General features: G+C 43.2%; 1 protein-coding gene across 1 annotated transcript; it reads right to left on the reverse strand. All coding sequences in view use genetic code 11, as the record gives it.

Annotated features, from left to right (window-relative positions):
* Nucleotides 1–61: 61 nt before the first annotated feature.
* EGR_07530 (Protein phosphatase 1 regulatory subunit) lies at nucleotides 62–21,155 on the reverse strand (the record flags this gene model as incomplete). The annotated part of the gene is made up of 19 exons (XM_024496779.1): nucleotides 62–160; nucleotides 367–408; nucleotides 1,212–1,412; nucleotides 1,826–2,020; nucleotides 2,113–2,303; nucleotides 2,377–2,512; nucleotides 2,616–2,699; nucleotides 2,997–3,317; nucleotides 3,584–3,748; nucleotides 5,987–6,203; nucleotides 7,422–7,510; nucleotides 8,419–8,570; nucleotides 9,491–9,819; nucleotides 11,198–11,274; nucleotides 11,359–11,421; nucleotides 11,600–11,822; nucleotides 13,641–13,844; nucleotides 20,814–20,944; nucleotides 20,985–21,155. The coding sequence occupies 19 exons, from the start codon at nucleotides 21,153–21,155 to the stop codon at nucleotides 62–64; spliced, it is 3,090 nt and encodes a 1,029-aa protein (XP_024348784.1).
* Nucleotides 21,156–21,530: the final 375 nt, after the last annotated feature.

Below are 21,530 nucleotides of genomic sequence, written 5' to 3' on the forward strand. Positions count from 1 at the left end.
CATGTCCAATAGCGATATGGTAGGAGGCAGATCAGGACAAGGTGAGTCGACACGGAAGACATCACGAAGTTGTGCGCGCCGATAACTTACTGATCACTCGAATTAACGACTTGTTTTCGTCTGCCATGCGCGCATTCTCCTGACGCAGCCGATCTATTTCCTGTTGATAAAAAAACAACAGTAATGGGAACCGTTCCTCTTTATTCGCGGAGATTTTGACACTTAAAACTTGGAACAACAAACGAACACTAAGTAACAGGAAAAGAAACGCATTTGCGCATGCATGCAAGCAAACTAGCAAGATAGTGAACGAGCAGAGGAGAGGGGGGGCAAGAAGAGGAAAAAGAGACGAAAGGGCATGCACACCTTGGCTTGGTCTTCAAAGAAATCCACGGAACGTCGTTGAAGCTGCAAAGCAAATAAGGCACAACACATTCAACGCTGAGGCTAAGCACGGTGTGGCATGGAGTCTGCCTTTGTTTAAACTGCATTTTCGCAAAATGAACACCCATCTGTTGAAGGTGAAATTGCACCTGTTTGGATCTCCACAGGTCATCTGTGAAGTCCCTGTAGAGTTGATTTCGTATGAAAGTCACTACCAGAATAACGGAGAAACAAAGTCTGAAATGCAGATGTTTTTGTAGCCGACTCGGAATACTTGTAAGGGCGAGCCGGGAGTGGAGCGCGTGTGTACGCATGCCTGGCGGCTGAATGCTGGAGACACACAGTGCTCTCATTATCAAGCATTCATGGTACAATGTTCGGAGGGAAACTTCTGGAAAATCGAAATTGGGACGTTTTCAGGGGTTACAGACATCCCCAGTACTCACATTCACCATCGCATTGGATACAAATGAGTCATGCGCCGGGTGCCGACCGCCCAACGCTACCAAGGGTATACATCAATGGTGAATTGAAAACAAAGACCGTCAAAGCGGTAGAAATGGCGATAACATTCCACCACCTTAAGCAAACTAGCTTTTGACGTATAGGATACTTTAATTTTATAAATAACCGACTCGCCCAATCGGATATCTCATACTCAGCCAGCCTTCAGTGATATTATCAACCAATATCCTTCCTTTCGCCAAATAACCAATCATATTGTGTTTCAAGGGGCATGCATTAGCTGTAACTCGAGCAACAATGTAGAACACACAACACCAAGCCAGTGGAGGATGACTGAAACAAGCGGACAGACGTAAACATACCGCAGCAGGGGATGCGTCGGTGTTGGACGCCGAACTACCGTGCCTGTTCGCATTAAGGGTGGTGGAGGCGGAGTTGGAGACGTGAAGACGAGCTAGTTCGCTACGTAGCGCGGCCACCTCGCGATTGACCTGATCAAGAGTGCGCTTTAATCGCTCCTTCTCGCTCCGCTCCTCTTCGTACAGGAGGCGGTAGTCCAGGTTCTGCAAAGCACACAGAACACGCAGATACCAACTGTTCACTTGCTTGAATTTGTCATTGTTTAGATTACGCACTGGTAGGGCGAAGCTCTGCATGCGCCACTCATACCATTAGTCTCAGGGCCCCCACGGACGTCTCTAATAAGGCTGATTCCAGACTGGTACGGTGCGTGGACCCAACAACAGATACCAAAACATTATCACACGAAATAGCCGAATAGAACAGGATTTCACATGCACCGTAAAGACAGCGCAAATTCAACATGTAGAGTTGAGACCTCAAAATGGATTTACCAGGTTATAAAATTGGAGAAAAGCTTTTCTGCACTTCAACAGAAAAGTATTCCCCGTAGTAACCTCAAAGGGAAACTGGTAACGGGCTTTAGGACAATAAACTGATTGCTAAAGGGAGCTACCTCGCGCCAGTTGTACCGCTGATCACTTAGCTTGCCAACAGAGGAGACGGGGGAGGCGGAGGAGGAAGTTGGGGAGAACTGAGATGTAGCTGGCGAGTTATGCCGGTCTCCACCCGCACCATTGCTCACAGCGTCGTTGGTGGTGGTCGATGGGGTGGTATTTAAAATTGTCGAGCGAAGGGCACGCGTTGTTGGCTTGATAAAATAAAGCGGAGGTATGATTTCTACCGAAAAAACTTATATACTTTAAGATTATGGCAGGATTAATTTTATGGGTGATTACTCACGCGTGGAATGGGATCGGCGACTGTAGTAGTAGTAGTAGCAGCGGCAGTATTATCAATGGAGGCATTCTGCTCCACTTGTTTCGCTGCCGCCAGCACGTCATTCGTATTCAATCGACCCGTGGGGACTCTATCCCGGGCCGCACGACGTGCTCGTGTATGCGTGATTATTGATGAGGGCGAAGTGTCCGCAGCTATAAGAGGAAAATAATCACCAGTCACAATAGGTGTTTGGAAGCAATAAAAGTAGACGCATAGGACGTTTACCCGGAGCAGTTGTGGTCGCAGAAGAAGACTGAGTGGGAGTAATCGTCGCCTTGGAGACGTGTGTGGTAGAAGTGAATGACGTCGGTTTCTGTTCCGTCTCGTCAAGGTCCAAGCCGGCGGGCAGCTTCCGTGCGGACTGCAAGAAAGAACAGGTATCAGTAGGTTTCACTACTTATTTGGGTAAAGTAGAAGTGAATTTAGAGTTTGCAACTGGGACTTTTTTTTGATAGTGTGCCTACCAGGCATCGAACACTTCGAAGAGAAATTGATAATCGGGGCCCACGCGGTGGGCTCACGCGGCTCTCAGTGTCTTCGCAGGAGATCTGAAAGGAGTGGTGTGAACTAATTTGAACTCTACTACACGCGCACACACACACATCAACTTTGGTGTGAAACATTCCGAGCGGAGAGGAAAATTTCGTGCTGTTTGTAACTACAACTCACCTCAGCCGTGTCTGCAGTTGTCTCGCCATCTAGGGAACTCTGGATTTACATGAAGTACTTCTGGGTTAGAAGTGTCAGCGAAAACACGCAGAGATAAAAAAATACAGAGGCATTCACTAAGAGTGGGGAACCGATCAAACCACAGGAGGGCAAGCACGAGGGAGCAATCTACGCACAGACACCTCAAAAGACTCAGCGCGGTTTACTCTGCCGATAAAGGCGTTACGATGCAGACGACTTATCAACGACTGAGAGTCAGGTTGAGGAGTTATCTTTTCGGCAAAAAAGTGGGAAAGGTAGAGAGGGGTAAGAATAAGAAACATCTCACCGGTCGAGCAAGGTGACCCAGTGTGACCTTTGAGGCAAAGGATGGCGGTGGTGATCTTGGTGGTTGTGGCGGTAGTTGTAGTTGTGTTGATGAATTCTACGAGTGAAAAGTCATAGGAAGAGAAGGAAAATTCAACACGGAAGCTGATGCGCAGCCTCACACACACATGCTGGCAGGAGCCAGAAAGCTTTCTTTCGGCAATAGGGTGAATGGCTTAGCCAAGTTGATGTGAGGCGAAATGAGCGCGCTATTGTCATCGCATTCACAGAAAGGGGATGAAGACACGCACTTTGTGGTTTTGTTTGTTTTTGAAAAACATGGCCTGTCGACAGGGGGAAAAAGAATGTGTACCACTGTTATTACTACCACCCTAAAATTGGCATGCGGATGGATGAGTGGCGTCAATACTTCGTACAAGAAGCACCACACACATACGAAACAGTTCGCCTGCTTCATCTCTGGTGCTCGCGCCACCTTCGATGGTATTCCGCGAACTAGGCAAAGACGATCATGCATGTGGAGAAAGAGGGGAGATGCTACAGCACTTACCGGCGAGATGAATGATGAAGTGAATGAGCTGGCTATGGCTTTGTCAATTGGCTGAAGCACACACACAAACATACACACAGAGGTGATTGAATGTGGACCCCATTTCCTACTCCGATCAGAACTAAAACGGTACGGATATTTTCAATATGGGATTCAGTGCTTGATAGGGTGTTCAGAAGGTTGCTAATGGTCAACCAGGTTTAAAAAAGTGCCCGAATGTTGTGTTGGTTAACTTAGGGGGCATCTAATAAGTCAGGATTTAAACTTCCAGTCACGGAAAAATATTGCCTGAATGGAATAATGGCAAGTATTGGAACAGCTTGATTGACCAATAGGATGTCACCTCATTGGTACCAGTTGATGTCAACTGAAGAACTCAAGATGGTTGCCAGGTAAGAACACGAGATATTGACGCGAAGTGATCGAAATAAACAAGGAAATGAAATATTAGGATGCAACACAACGTAAAACTTGATTAAACAAAATATGGCCTCCCTAATAAACGCCTGGTGGGTTGGTTTGATCGGAGGCGATTGGAAAGGATCCCAGAAGGCACGAGCAATGATCATCAAAAAGAGTTGCCTGAAATATCTGAAGGGCACACGACCGATAGGACAAGGTTTGGCATTACCACGACAAATAGTGGGTAAAATAAGCAACCAATTTCTAAAACGGAGCGGAATGACCACCAAAAGTCCACGTGGAAGATGATTTAGTAAGAATTATCAACAAGATTGGGCAAGCAAAGCGCGAATTCGATAGGAAAAATAAGCGACCAAACTGAAAATGGCCTGAAAGAAGATATCGTGAAGAAAAATATTGACGTGAATAAGCCAAAAAAAATATAGCAAAGTACTGAGATACTTAAAATGTGCATTTCTGACCTTCAAGGTCATTTGATGATTCCCATGATGCTATAGGTTTCAACGACTTCTTTTAAGCATTAAAGTTCAATTTCCGGTCATGAAATGGAATTTTAGAGGCTATATAAGAAAATTTGTCAAACAGTTAATTATAAGATAGGGCGAAAGTGTGGAATCATATAAAAGATGACAAGAACAAAACACCAAGGGTTATACCCACTTCAAAGTGTGGCAGTAGCTACAAAACGCGGTAAGCACCAAGTGGGCCCCATTGCGAGTACTAACGGTCTGTCCAATTACCGTAGACCAATCGTCCAGTCCCCACTGTCCCCTTAATCAAGATGACAAGCAACAGTGGTGGGTGATGAAGCTACCTCAGTCAAAGCGTACAACTACAGTTCCCACCCATCTCATTCTGTCTACAAACAACTTCGGACACATTTCTGATCTCGATGTCTTACCACACGCCGGGTACCAAGACGAGGTGGAAGCACTGAGCGCATAGATATACAAGAGAATTATGTCGAAAAGTGGAAGAAAGTTTGCACCTGCAGGAATTATTTCTTCTCCAAACTCAAAAATACGCATTTGAATTTCTACGGCGAGGAGGTATTGAGAAGCAAAGACAACAAGTTGATTTACAAATTACGTAAAAGGACTTCTATCCATGAAAAATGTGCTCTTATTTTTTTCCCACCGAAATACTTCCAGACACGTGCTGAAGGCGTTAGTGCACCTGACCCAGCGAAGCGGCTTAACACGGAAGGGAAGCATAATGCAATGCAGGGCTGCTACCTCCTTGTCAATCAGAATGTGATGAGTAAGGAGAGGGGGATAAGAAACAATGAGGTAGAAAAAAAAAATCGAGCAATTAGAACACACCACTGTAGGTAGCCTGTAACTGCCAATCACAAAAGCGCACCAAAACATAAATGATAGTTGGTCAGGCAGTGGATGGATCGACCAATTATTACTTAATTTCAGCTAGGCGATGACGCTGTCCATCATAAAAGTTAGGGAGAATGAAGCAGGAAAACAAGGTGTAGGCGATGGGCACATTCAGCAAATGACGAAGGCAATGGAGACTGGTATGAGCAAACGCTTGATTTGAAAAAAAAACAAGGCGGCGTACTGGGATGCCGTAACCAGGACATACGTCAGAATTACTTGCTGTCCCTCCATTCACCTATCCACTTATCTATCCCATACTGTAGATTCCAACACAGGTCTTCTGCAACTTCTATCCATATGTTGGTGAATGCTAAGGCTTACCATAGCTGTTAGCTGTCTGCAACATCATAGATGTGGAATGAATTGACCGTAACCTTCGTTCTTGCCTCCAAAGCACAGCTGTCCCATGGACACAACAACACTGCACAAAGGAGTGACGTGGGGGGAAGGTGGAAAGAAAATCTTATGGTCCTACCTGAACTGGTGTGGGTGAGACAATGGCGGCTACGGCAGGAGTAGTGGTAGAGGAGGTTGGGGTGGAAGCACCGGCAACACTGAGACGTTTGGCCTCTTCAAGAACATCATTGGCGATGCCCTGCGTAGAGCGACGAGTAGAGCGCACTAGACGTGCCTTGCTGCTCCGCTGAGCCTCCGTCTCTTCCGAGCGAGCGGGCGCCAGCACCGCCGAGATCCTGCCACGGATAAATGGCCAAAGATACAGGTGAACAGTGTAGATGATGTGATGTAAGGAGTAGTTTCTCATTCAATGGTATCTCTTTAACACAGAATGGCCTGAGTTTAATTTTGAATCAAAAAGTTTGTAAGGCTGAAATTAGATCAGAGTTCTGATGCCAGAGCAGTGACAGTGGACGAACCCGCCGATTGAGGAAGTTAGGAAAGAGGCGCTAAAAAGAGCGTTTAACGGTTTCTTGTGATAGAGGTGCGCCCAATCTAGCCACAAGCAGTGTGTGCCTGGCTGATAAGGCGATTCGGGAAATCCGGACACCAATTCAACTTTGCATAATCGCTTCGGAGGATCAAGGACAAATCAACTCATTCATTTACATGAGGACTATATCTAAAGGGAGTAGTCTTGCCCTGAATACAGCAAACCCCCTTATGTAGCCCTCTTCAAGCTATTGAAGTGACTTTAGACCCAAAGTTACGCGGAGGTACCGATCTTCCCCAAATTTTAAAAAAAGGATCAAGCAATGATGTATCATTCATCGTCTCCTTGGAAATTTTTGACCTTTTAGATAATGGAATAAATGTGGATTGCAATGCAGTGAAAGGGATAGTCAGTGAGTGCCTCAGCTGCATTACCCTATTATTGTTTGGGCAAACAGGGGGTAGAAAGCAATGCGGCCCGGTTACAAGCAAAAGTAAATTGTGCAGAATGGACAAAAGAAAGTACGAAAGTGTTAGAATCAGAAGAGCGTGGAAAAAAAGACTACACTCTTGCCACTTATCAATGCCATTAAACCCAAGGTTTCACTGTAACACCCGGGCGATTTTGTTAGACGTGAAACGTTTAATTCCTAAGTACAGAAAGACATGATTCCCACAGTAGAGCGGTTACGCAACTAGGCTGCTGTCGTTGGCACGGTTTTGCTGTCACCTTAACCCGCTGATGGCTCTCTGTTACCAGTGTGGAAAGGTGCGACATGCTATTTGAATTCATGAGAAACATTCCGTACTTCATGAGGTAAATCAAACAGCAGCAGTGTAACCTTCTTCCTCATAAGCGGTTAGCCAGGGTTAGAGAGCGGCATTTGTGGGCCTACCGTTTGATAGTCGCGGTGTCCTTCCTACCGTAACGTGAGCTGGTGGTGGATATGTGAAAAAGACAACCTGGCATCAAAAGGAAATGATACACAAAGAGGGGTGTAAAGAGGAGGGGGAGAACTCACCTTCGACTAGGGCCGCTACCGGTGGATATACTGGTTGTGTCCAAGGTCACCACGGTCTCCGACACCTGGCTGTTCTGATTGGTCGAGTGCTGAAAAAGGAAGAGGAACAATGCATTTCTGAGCTCGTGGATTTTTTGGCTCAAATTACCTCACCGAAACATTAATTTATGCCGATGGAATATAAATATGACATGCGAAATGTAAAACCTTTGATAGTCGAAATTCACCAACAGACAACGTCAGTGCTTTGGCAATGATGCAAAAGATACATTGATGAAAGAGAAAATGGTGAATAAGAAAGACGCGTGACACTGGCATTTCTATTTGAGAACTATACTCCAAAATCGGCATCAAAAGTGCAACTTCTCCACAACCGCCCTTTTGTCTGTTTCAAACAGCACATTTTGCGCGAACTCAGGTACAATCATAGATCAACAGTAAATTTTTTTTCCAAAAACGGGTTCAGCAGCAGAGCTGCCATACAGTAGCGCGAAAATCAGGTTGGAACAGCAACAAACGAGATATTTGAATAGCGGGTTAACGTACAGCACACCAGTTGGTGGTCTTAGTGCGAAGTTAGCTAGTGACAGGCGACTCCATTCTCCAGTTTGTCAACTACAATGTTCCCAAAATCGGAATCGCTTATACCTTAACACTTAATGTACTGAGAAATAGCAAAACAACGTCTGCTCTACTTCATGAAATAGTCCCAGCTTTCCATCTCCAAAGCTCTGAAACATCTCGGCAAAAAACCATCCTATCACCAAGGCCGTATGAAGTGGTGATTCTATAACTAAAAAGCTGGTAGGCTGGCATTTTGAATTAGGTTTCTAAAACCAAAACTTAAAGGCGGTCATAAGACTTTACGTTAAATCACTGCAACGTTGTAGGTGAACCATGTTTAGTTTTGTATCAAGGCCTTCGTGCATGCAAGTGAAAGTGAAACCCAAGTTGAAGAGCGTTCATTTTACGACTAAGTATGAAAGAAGTGGCTTACTGGAGTCTTCACAGAGGAGACACCCGCAACATTCGCAGTTTGTGGTTGCGGTGGCGGTGGCGGTGGCGATGGTACTGCCGACTTTTCACCGACTTTTTCCACCTCCTTCATTGGGGTTGTCGGCTGCTCCTCAACCTTTGACTCCTCTTCTTCTAAAAGGACCATGTGAATGATTAAGAAGGGTCGTCAGTAGTTCACCCGACATAAAGGATCCCACTGGAATTCAAGGTATTGATTATTGTCAAAACATATGGACTGTTGAATGGCGAGTGGAAGGTGCCTCATGCCCCGCACAGTTCATACACTGCTAGTGCAATAAAAAACCATTCTATCAAAAATTGCCGGAAATTACCACTTCTTTGCGATTAAATGTAAAATAAGTGAAATTAACTTAGCAACAATCGATTCAATATGCTTAAATACCCTTTCTACCGATGTAGAAAAGGGCATACTTTAATAATTCAAAACAACGCGCACTAGCAGTTACAAAGCGGATAGAAAGGAAGAGAGAATGAAAATTTATTTTACTGGATAATTGAAAACAGTCAATTTTGCATACAATATGGCAGACTTTCGGCTCATCTATAAATCTGTGCATCCACACTGGTGTGATTTCATTACGGTTTCAAATACAGCGTCAAAGAGATTACAACGGCCCTTTCCTCGGCTCAATAAAGTGGGGTGTTAAACGAAGGATGGATAATAAAAAATCACCCATCTGATAGAGATGGACAGATCGGCGGAGATTCGCAAAAGAAGAGATACCAAAACGGCATCGACTTTTGGTAACCACCTCAGCATCGAGAATGGAACAAATGTGGATGATATACTACGATTAACATGATACCCGCTTCCAGCCCTTTCATTCAGTGATAAAAAAGTCGACACGTCCTAATAAGTCGTTAGGACTGACTAAGCCAGCAAAAAACTGCTAAAATATACAAAAAAGACAGTGGTAAAGGCTAAATCTAGCAGAGGCCGGAAAGACGCTTTGACTAGGGTCAAACAGCCAAGTGGAGAAAAAGCTTCATATTGACCTAACAAATTGGCACGCTACATCGGCCTCATTTACCTTTAATAGGTGGCGCAACTGTTGGTTGTGATGGCGAAGAAGAAGATGGTTTCTCCGCCTCCTTCACCTCCTCTTTCTCCAACAGACGTTCCCTCGCTTTCTTTTCTTCTTCCTTTTCAATCTTCATTGCAATCTCGTCTTTCTGCACTTTCGGCAGTGTCGCCTCCTGTTCTTCCTCCTCCTCTTCTGCCTCCTTTTCTTCGTTATCTTGAGTGGTTTTTGGAACTTTCGAAGCAGCTGGTTTGACATCGTCCTCAACTTTAATCCTTTCTTCTTCCACCTCCATCATTTTCCTTGATTTTGAGATCTCTTTCTCGTCATCCTCAGCTCTAGAAGGGAAGACTATTATTGGGCAGCTAAAAGTTGTTAACTACAACACCTCCTCAGTAAGTGACCCGCCACACCTATTAAAGGGAGAGTCTACGAGAAAAGAAATTTGCCAGGACCTCTGAAAATTCTCAGACATGGAACGCGCCCTCCAGACATTGAGAAATTGTGCAAAGATGAAAGATCATCCGAATTTCTTCATTGCCAATGTTAACAGTTCCTGTTGTGCAGTAGTTTGTTTAGGCAAAATTAGAAAAAAAACGTTTCTTTTTGCTCTATTTAACTGAACACATGTAAGAAGGTGGTTGCACTATTGTGCAAGATTAATACACCCACTTCAACTTCCACACTTATAACTTTAGTAACTACTAATGGCAAAAATGCACTTTTCGTTGCTATATTTGAGTAAGTTATAGAATTCCTCTTAAGATATTAAATTTCTTTAAGTATGACAACAAAGCGGGTTCTATTCTTATTGGTGGCTTGCTGATTGAAGCCAATGAATTGGTCAGGAAATCGCCCTACCTTAATCACCACATAAGGGAAGGAGGAGCTGGTAAATTTTATCACGATTCGAGGCCGCACAATCGCCAATTCCACAAATCGTATGCGAAACAAAGCTTATAAGATCAGGAGCGGTTTGGTCCTATAGGGAAGACTCTAGTGATTGCCAAGGGTTCGGAAGCTAATGCTTATGAGTTGAGGGGCATATTCGCGCCTAAAAATAAACGGTTTGTAGGCACTTCCTGCACATGCCTAAATATTACAGAATGAAAGTCTTTATGTGGTCAAAGTACTTTCCTGCCTCAAATATTCATCTCTCGTCTAATCCAAATTTGAGCATGCCTTACTAAATAGTCAAAAGTGTCAGTAAAGTTGAACTTGTAGTGAAAAAATCGTAACGAGTCAGTCACAAATCAATGACCAGCTAGACACACAAAAGACCTGGACACACAGAGATCAAAGTATCGTCAATCAGGGAATCATCTAACGAGAGAGGATGTCTGCAAAATGAAGCATTGCCGGAGAATCATTTCAAGGCGAAACGATCTTGATCGGCCGGTAAAAAACCAAAGGTCAAACCTTGTCTGGAAAAAAGCATTTAGGAAATAAAACTGACTTGCCGCAAGTAGGTAATGTAATGGCGCAGTCTAGATTTGACGCTTTAAGCAAAAAGTGGCTAGGAAACCCTCCATCATTTTATGATCGAGTCTGTGATTTAAACAGGCCCTCTAGCCAGAATTGCGGTAAGGCCTTAACTACTAAACCCGGAGTCCGAATAAGCTTCACTACAAGCAGTGAATGAACACCTCTTCTTAAGGCGGCAATGAAGTCGCCCTTTCACTCAACAGACAAAAAAGTGAACAAATGAGTGCATACTTTCGTCGAGTTGCAACGGTGGGCGGAGCAACCACCGGTTTCTCCTCCGCTGCTGCCGCTGCCGTACGCTGCTGTTCCTACAGGTGAAGAAGAGGAATGAGGACGGATGAGAACAACATAAAGAAGAAATCGATTGAGTAAAGGAGGAGACGAAAACTCACGATACGCAGCTGTCGCAGTAGCATGGTCACACTGCGGTCGGCTACGTCGTAAATTGATTGATTCTGCAAGTTGAATGAAAATTGGTGATTGGTTTGTTGACTGAGGCGGTGAATGAGTGGATAAAATAAATAATGGATGGATCAAAGATTGATAGGCCAAGATGTAGCCTAAGGGAATGACAAGCATATGAACAAGCAAAGAGGAAGTCAATAAACACCCACGAAAAAAGGGAGCACTCACAGTGAGCGTGATGGTATCAAAAGAAGCACCAGCGGCAGCAAGAAGCCGTAGCGGCTTCTCCTTTGCCCAGTGCGCGGCGGCGTGCAATGGCGTCCACCCATCAACGTCCGTGGCGTCAATCTCCACATTAGGTAGCTTTAAAAGGAGCTCCAGAACCTCCGAATAGCCCTTTGCCGCCGCGATGTGTAATGCTGTAGCCCCGGTTCTTGGATCAACCACACTTCTGTAGCGAAAGCAGAGGAGAGAGGTTAACAACATTCAGACGTTGGCCGTTTTTTTCCCACAACATCAGCAACTGTACACTGGGTACTCTGTGAAATTCATACCCACGCATAACAAGTAATTATCCATAGAAAGGTTCTAGTTCCAACAAAAAATTGGTCTGCTTTTTAAAAGGAAGGATTTTGATAGACATATACAATGATTATCGAAAACAATTTCTCAGAAAAGTAAAGCGTAACTCGATACGGCCAATACGACATCCCTTAAAATTTAAGCTAATACGTAGACGTTTAATACATTAGGACATGAGGATGTCAACGTATACCAAGTCTTGATACTGCTGATAATTTACACGTAGGTTGAGAGTGATACTTCATCCACCTTAATTAAACCTCACTTTTAGACGATCCACGTTACGCACTACTGCCTTGGGCTTAGTTTAATTCCCTTCCTCCCGCGGCGCTTGACCAATGACGAGGAATCAAGTAGCCTGGGAAAGGGAAAATTCAAATCCTCACATCACATTGAGTAGTCAGGAATAATTAAGAATAGAGGATGAGACGTATCTACCACTAAGCGATTCACCACCAAAACCAAGTTGGTTTAAATCGTTCAGGGATGGTACAATATTCTAACGCAAGTCCTCCAAATTCTATGGAACAAAATCTCACGGGTAGCCACAGATTCCACCTTAAAATCCCTTTAAAGTCAGTCGGTAAAGTAGCTGACCTGGAATCACATCCACCTGGTTCAAATGAGATTAGAGAACATCAAGGAGAATTGCACCGATGAAATAACGCACACGTAGGTTTGCCTGGATGCCCTTTTAAGTTACAACAAGTCAGCACATCATGGAGTTACTTTACGCAAAAGGTATATGCGCAGAACCTCATTGCACACATTCCGCGAGTAGTTTGAGGTGGATGCATCAGATGCTTTCACTACGGGTAGCTTTCGGTTCGGGTTACCTCCTGTGACTACGGAACACATCGTCCAAGCTGTGAATCGACACATACTGTGGGGTATATTCGGTAGCTAATCCCGCTTTCCCTCGTTGGAGGTTTGAGACAGATATCCAAAGATAATCCCAAGATAGGCCGTAGAGACGGAAATTGGTGTGATTATAATCTCAAAGCCAAACATGTACCTTTGAAATAGCAACGATGACGATAACAATGATGACTCCAAATCTTCCAAATTACTATGACAAGAAATCGGAAACATCCAAGATGAAATTTAATGCAAGCGACGTCAACTAACCAAAATTTTTTGATGCTATTACTTTTCAAGGAAGACTGGATATAAAGGCAAGAAATTACAACACATTCTTTATGTGAAGACGGCGATTAGAATAAAAGGCGGATGAGAATCCTCAGTTTAAGAAAAGGGAATAAGGATGAATTACAAATACCGCAAATTTATGGCGATTGATCGAAGAATGCTCCATATCTGGAAAGGGAGGAGGTTATGAAGAAGTGCAACATACGAAAAGGGACAGAGGATGAGAATAACAAAGGCATTATCGACGGGAAAAAGCAAAAGTGAATCAAATGCAGAGGCAGCAAGTTTGACTTGGAATCACTAAATGCTTCATTTTTAACGATTTAATATTGCCGTGCAATTGAAAATGCAGGTACAAGGTAGGATAACGTGAACATGCCAATGGGGAACGGAAAGTGGAGAGAGCTTAAAGAGAACAGATGTGGCTTACAGTTATTGCTTATTTTATTGGCAAATAAACGAATAACGTGTTATAATCAAGAGATACTGTGTGCGTATATAGTGAGACAGCGAGACTGTAGAGTCGAGAGTGACTTACGGATACTGGCCAGATCTAAGCCACTCCCGAGCATCGTTTAGCATCTGCTGCTCCTCGGCGCCGCGCGCAGCCTTCTCGTCGATTGATTGGCGCTGCATCCAGTCCTTCAGCAGGGCTACCATATCTCCACCCTGTGCTACGTCCAACGGCAGTTCCTGCTCAAAACTCACGATGCCAGCGTCTGCTCCATGTTCAAGTAACAGCCTACCGGTAGAATGAGGTAATAAAAGCCTTTTATTTTGCTACGGCCGCTCAATGGAGAAACTGTCTTCCCTGTCTGAACAGTAGGGATAAAGATACTCCGACTCTACCCTCCAAGTTACCTTAACTTCAGCTTGTATGGATTTCTAGAAATATGAGACAGTTATGCTCTAAATTAGCCCATCCTAGCATCTACTGTTTCGGCGATTCATCCACATCAGATCCACTTCTATAAACTGAATCCTTTCATCAATCCTGGATCCATCCCCCAACTTCGAGTCCATCCACCAACTTACCAATCTCGAGTTTATCCATTGATTTACTTAACCATCATCTATTCATAGACGAGAAGCATTTCCGGATTGCATCCAAAAACCCAGCAAGATCATTAAAGCTTACAATGCATCACATCTGGAGATGTTTCCTTGCCGAGATCATTAAGGCTTCCAGCAGATTATTCTGATGTCCTTTACCACCTTTTTGCACTAGTCACTTGTATTTGCAATGCACTTTCCTAAATTAGTTACGACATTTACCTAGGTAGGTATTCCTCCCAAACTGCCGCGAACCAGTGCAGGAGAGGGAAAGATCAGGTTGCCACACATAGCCCACCTGAAACTCATTAAGCTGGTTATTTTCTAACTTTGCAAATTATTTTCAGCATTCATCCTCCAGCCCTTGTGAAAGCTAGGAACGCCCTTTGTCAAATACACTAGCAATACAGTCACCTTCAAAATGCCCATCAATTCAAAGACAACAAGCTCCCTGATTTAAGCAGTATATCCGCAAGTTGATAAACTCATGCTCCCAGTATACATCTCCTACCTACACCAATGAAGAAAAAGTTCACTTTCTAGGGACCACATAGTACCTTTTGGTTAGTGAGCATCGACCACTACTTGTTAAACAGACTGCCTTACGTAAGTGAAAGAAAACCAACGAAGGATACTAGAGAATGGCAGTATGTAGGTGACTCATGCATTCGATGAAGAAGCATGCTACGTGGCGGTGCTGCACGATGTAGTAAGTGCCAGGTGTGTCCCATTGCGAGTGCTAACAGTCAGTGCAAATGCCGTGCATCAGTCGTCCAGTCCACACCGTCCCCTTAATCAAGATGACAAGCAATGCCAGCAGTGCGCACATAACATGGGACAGCGTGTGGTGTACGGCTACCTCCTAGCCAAGGCATACAACTTAAACTCTCAACTACCTTCCACCTGCAAACAACTTCCAACACAGTACCATCTAACACCATGGTGATAGGAAGCTCACGCATCAAGCAGTAGGACACCTCGATCACCGGTGCATTTCAAAGACAGCCACCATCGTCACAGTGGGAGATGGCGATCCGACCCGTAATGATTTCTAACTCACAGCACAACAATTACTGTGAAAATTCATCCAATTTTGTTGAACACCATCCCTAATCTGGATAGACGATCGAGGAGTAGTCTACCGCCGAAGAGGACAAGACACAAGCCTTTCTGTGGGAGCGCTGAATGCAACAATATCACTCAGGCACATTTAGTCTCCACTAGGTGGTCAATATTTCAGCACCAGTGACAAAGCGTAGTAGGCTGTTCTGGAGTTGTTCAACTGACTGACCATTATGTGGTGAAAATGCTTCTTCTCAATGCTTGAGTGATTACATAAGTATGTAAATAAATGTAGTAGAGGACTCTGTGTAACAAGAGGGAGAAGCAGTTTCCACATTTTGAAGTTTGTTTTTCACCTTAATTTGTAAACTAAGTGTTCCCGGTTAGACATAAGCGAACTTTTCAACTAGGGAACCGACCCAAATGATCAAGAAAAGGTGTAAACTATTGGAGGAACTGAGGCTGCACAATAAAGGTGATAGCACATGTGACCGTTCAAAAAGGGGCTAAAATGCCTTAACCGAAACACAGAACGTGGAATTTGCACCCGTAACGGATGGTTGTGAACTTTGGTACTTTGAGAAATGGGCACACACACACGTATAAGGCAACGTATAAGATCTCTTACTTTGCCTTTTGGTCAAACACCGAGCTGCACCGAAATGTAGCTATAACGGCCTTTGTGTACTAACAAGACTCCGCTAAATGCACAGAAAAAGCGTGTGCTTTTGAGTTGCAGTGTTTGGTTCTCATCACAATGGCATGCTTTTGAATCCGATATTCGTACCCTATTAGATGCCACTGTAAGGCTTCAAGAGAAGAGCTGGAATTACTCCATTTACAACAAAAAACGAATCAAGGAATTTACAAAAGAAACACCAGAAGCAATCGAGTCTCAAACTTCGGAGAGATTTACAATAGGAAAATCCTATCATCGACATAAGATAGTATGTATGAAAGGAATGGAAAGTGACATTCTAGTGAACGACTTAAAGAGATCACAAATCCACCGTGTGCCACTCGAGACATGGATCTGAGTCAAGAACATGATGGTAAATAAGGTGGATGAGCTGCATGCCAGATGCAGTGGATATGGATATATCCACCTATACCGAAATTCACTTTCAATTTCTCGAACAAATTTTATCAAACAATGAAGAAACCAGTCTTGAATTCTTGGTTTTATTCGTGGAGCGAAGCGTTTGGCCAGTTATCGGACGCAAGAGGCAAACAGTACGTGGGCAAGCGTGATGAGCTGAAAAGTTGCCCTTATGGCAGGGGACACTAATCTTGAATTGGCACTACGAAAATAGATAAAGCAGAGGGAGCTAAACGCTAGAAAGAGCTATTCATCATCTCATGAAAGAAGTATGAACCGTGTCTATGTTCCACGCAACCAACTACGCAGCGCCTTGGTATCGAATGAGAAGTTTCGTTCTGGCAGGTAGGTCAAATCTATAGCATGAATGAGCGGGTAGTTGTGTAAGATAAAAGAATTTTTAAGAAAAAGCAGTAAATACAACCGTTCAACACAAGGTGACCGTCGCCCGTAAAAAGAAGAAATAATCGATTACCTGAAACAAATGGAAAAAGTCCAGCAGCTAACGTCTGAGGTACGCTTTCACCTCTACTAAGTGAGCAAGAAGAGAAACCCATTTTCACAAAAGATAAAAGACAAATCTTCTCAATGGCCGTTTACTGTGTGATTAAGATATTGGACCACATTAAAATCAAATCCACCCAACTAGGCGTAAAAAATACCTTTTGCAGCAATCTCACCACTTCCCATAAGTGTGACATTTCACATTCAACTACTTCGATAGACGCTAGTTTTACAATTCCTAACTAGCAGAGAGGAAGTGTTGGAGAATCAGCATTTGCTTGATGAGGAAAAAAATTTTGTCCTCTTCTCCTGCCTGTCTCCTAAGCCTGGGAAGTTAATACTTTATTGTCTGTCAGTTTGCTTCACCTGTCATGAAAGCCAGAGGACAGTCCAACCGTCCAAAGCAAAGCACACACCCAAGGACTGAAAGAATCTTCTTCCCCTCCGAATCGATGAATGCCTACGCGTCACTTGATTGGCTAAGCGTGTGCGTAAGCGTGCGCCAAACACAGCAAACCACGCTAATGCGTGCGCCGCACACTTGAATCAATAAAACGACGCTTCCCACACGTGCACACATACAAGTAAATTAGCTGAAAAGCCTCTTCTTTTGCGACTTCTTTTATTGCTTCGCCTCCTGCCTCACTCCGACTCCGCTCTAATTCACGTCCAAAGCAAGAAATCGATAGAAAGCGGTCGCCCCGATACGTCTTGTAAGCAATCCCGTGAAGAGCAGGCACTATCAGGTTATACACGGGGCAGCTCACACACAGAAACAAAGTGGAGTGATGAAATACAAGAGTATGTGTGAGCGCAGGTGAATTTTCACCCCACGCCTTCTTTTGACGTACGGCAAGGTGGTGGTGGTTGTCGGGGGGTGCACAAACGAATGTTAGCCATGCATGTGTGTGTTAATTTAAGTAGCAGCAACAAATTGAAGACACTTGCCTTAAGTGTATTGTAAAGATTTATCGGTGTCAGCATTGGACTTAAGAGAACCAGTCTTTCCTGACATCATGGATAAGTAGAGCTTGGAAGTAAGCACTTGACGGAGTCACTGGACTCGTGCAAAGTACGTTAGTTAAAGGATTTGAAAAGTTCCATTTGGATTGGAGATTTCAGTTTTGGCTAGGAGAGACACTTCAGCTCATACCAAGGTGGATAATTGGAAAGAGGACGTAGTGGAGATAAACGAATAGCTTCTTGCCATCAACACCGGTAAGGTCCGCTTATCGACCTTCCAGCCCTTTTTATGAGATCACATCTAGGTTTTTAAAGCTAAATCACGTCTTAGAACTAATGCAGCTTCAAACATCAGCTATAGAACTTGTGAAAGGGATAAGGGTATGGCTAACCCATAAATCGATGTGATGAATCAAGAAGGTTCCTCCTGGTGGACGATTTCAATACTGATTTCAAATGAACCAAGCGCTGAGAGATAAACCCGAGCTGAGACCGAGGTGGTGGATAAATTGGATGAACTGAAAGCAACTGCAGAGAAAAAAAAGTGGGTACGTCAAACTAAAATTGCTTAAATTAGCAGCAAGATGTGACCCCATAACAAACGAAGTAAAAAAATCGGAGACAAACCCACCAAAATGAATAGGCTGGTGATCAGGGAGCTAGAATCAACGGGTCGGCTCCCTCCGCCAATTACGCGCATTCCATTCGACACATATACCAAACAGTCTGCAAGCAATCAACCCAGTAATTTGATTGCTTTTGTTGTGCTGTAAGCAGCAAACTCATTCCGACTCATTAGTGAGCCCTCCCCACATGTCTGTCATTCAACGTCGCATAACTATATTTTAATTTCACCAATCACGAAGGAGAGGATTTAGATTACCATTTTGGATAAGCAAAGGTGGGAAAATTGCAATTTTTATCACCCTAACCACACTGTGATACCAGTGTTTAAAAAACTTTCCGCCTACGCTTCTGATTTAAAGCTACAATTCATGAAATCGCAGAAAATGAACTACTTCAGAATGAATCATACTGAAATGAACCAGCCTATCAACCCATCGCGAACGACTGTCATGCACATTCAGGCGCTTAAGCATTCAATGTTACTTGAAAATGAAATTGAAATCCTGCTGGCCATTATTTTTGGTCGTCCGTCATGCACAAAACTGGATTTAAGCAACTTCCAGAATAGACTGAAACTCATACTGATTACTCTTGAACCAAATTACTTCGACTAATCACTAACTTGACTAAGCAATCCCAAAGTCCTTTTCACCCTTCCTAAACTACTCATTGGACTCTCTTGAGTGAAGCGGCCGTTTTCATTGGGCAAAGAAATTTAAAAAGTGACTACCTTGTTAAACCCCGTAGTGTGCTGCATTTGCAAAGACAAGATTAGAAGCATTCACTAAACATTTAAGTCATCACCAAAATTTAAAGGATCACTAACAAAATAAATTTGGTCTTTAAACTAAGTGTTTCAGATTCGGGCACACAACATTCAGAAGGAAGTTTAAGGCCAAAAGGGATGTATACAACCTATCTAAACCGTGATGCCTTTACCGAAAGCTAGTTAAAAATACCTAAATCTGCCGATTCAACCGCTATCAAAATAGAAGGTTGCGATAAAAATATGCTCCAACTGCTGCTTTTACAATATCCGCATCAGTCCCACTGGAGGTAGACTAATTAAACCTACTCAACCCATTCACAGCCTTTCGGTGGGAACTGTTCTATGATGAGAAGAGAAATTCTCACAGAAAAAAAGGTATGACACACGCACACACAAAACCAGGCAATGGAGTTTTAAACAGATAAGTAATATGCTAGAGTCCACGGACCTGTGATAAAGCTTAAAAAACGCATGCTCGCACAACTTATTTCTGATTCATCAAACGATGGATCTATCCAAAGTCCCCATGAGATACTATTCAAATCTCAGAAGAAACGAAATGGAGAGAGTAACATTTACAAATTCACGCGACGGCACGCAGATGCATTTTACTGTGCAAACACACTTTTGCAAACAAACAGAGGATAGACACCGGCAAACAAAGTAAAACAAGAACAAACCAGGGTTCCTAAATGGGACCGTACATAAGACAAATGAGAATGAAGGTATTCAGTAGTCGAGTGGAAGAATGCGGGAGAAGCCCCGATGAATATAAATCCTATTTTGTAATTATTAAAACTCGGATAAAATATGGCCATCAACGAAAACAAGTTGACATCCTGAGCAGAGAAAATTAAGATCTCTGAAACATCAAACTAGACGCCAATTCACACTTTCTAATGTCTCTGTAAAGAAGTAGCAATAACATGTGCTTCAGTTAGACTATGCTCCGCTTTCCAATAAAATGGATTTCAGAAAAAAAATAGGTGGACTGCGGAAGAAGGGAGGCTACTTTTTTGACTAATTAGAAATTCAGAGAGTATTTACGTAAAAGCCATCGACTTCTGGAGGTCATTCCGTTGTGGTTCACGTGTTGCATTAGTGTAGCGCAGCTAATCAACATGCTATTAAAAAGAAAATAAAGGATTAAAAGCCGGTGTAGAAGAACATATGGATTTCAAATGCCAACCAATAGAATGGTCTAAGGCAGTATTTCAAGGTTCACGAGTCTCAAATAACCTAAGAGAAGTTCATAAAAAGAGATTTAAGAATGGACAATGGTAAAGTAACAGGGAAACCAACAATGTAATTACACGAATACAACACCAATCAATAGACGAAAACAGCGTTTTTAGAGAAGTAGAACGGCAACTTTAGTTGATGCATGCAAAATAAATGCTTAAATGTTTTCGAAATCGCCCAAGAATAGGAGAATTCCAAAAAGGATTGCAGTTGGAGCAGGTCGCCAAATTTGATCCTCAAAATTAACTATTAAAATTCAACGACAATTTAGATAGGTGATGCAGGACACAAGAAGCATAAGCCCGCAGCAGCATAAAAAACCGTACATCGAAGTAAAGTTTCCACTTGTAAACGAGAAACCGATTTGAGGAAAGTGTAACGCTGAAACTTACTTTGCAAGCTCAGTGTAGGAACAGGAAGCGCAGGCATGGAGGGGAGTCCATCCTTCATTATCTTGAGCATTAACATTTGCATTATTAGATAGAAGAAACTGTACAACTTCGTAATTATTATCGATACAGGCCTATTTTAGAATGCATAAGAAATTCATAAATATTCTGCACCTGGTGAAGAACAGTTAAGCCATCAACATTGGCAACGTCAATATCCACCCCCTTAGAAAGAAGTTCTTTGACTTCATCCAATTCCGAATTTTTACAAGCTGCATGAAACTGCACCTCAATGGGGAAGTTAACCCGATCAGCTGGCCGCGGCGTGACGATTTCCTTGTTCATTTCTGAAGCTTCCCATAACTCAATCTGCTGTCTACGGAAGGCTGTATTTAGGGCACTACAGGCTAGCATTTGTCATGCACGTAAAGGAAAAAGCGAAAACACCATTCGATCAAAAAGCACAGCCAAAAGCCGTCGAATCCTTGACCAATGCGCAGCCAATTAGTATCGGTTAAAACTAAAGCAATCCCCTCGAAAAATTTGCTTACTATCTAACCTTTGTTTACATAATCAAGTGATTATTTTTAGCTTCAAAAGTGGTTTAAAGGCGGCAAATGACTTCATAACGGTCATGGAGGACTCATATTTAATGATTGCAATACCTGCGATAAAACTGGTTCATCCCCTGTACACCACTAACTTTGTTGCCTTTGTTTT

Source organism: Echinococcus granulosus (assembly GCF_000524195.1).
Source record: "Echinococcus granulosus chromosome Unknown EG_S00080, whole genome shotgun sequence".
NCBI classification, from domain to species: Eukaryota; Metazoa; Platyhelminthes; class Cestoda; order Cyclophyllidea; family Taeniidae; genus Echinococcus; species Echinococcus granulosus.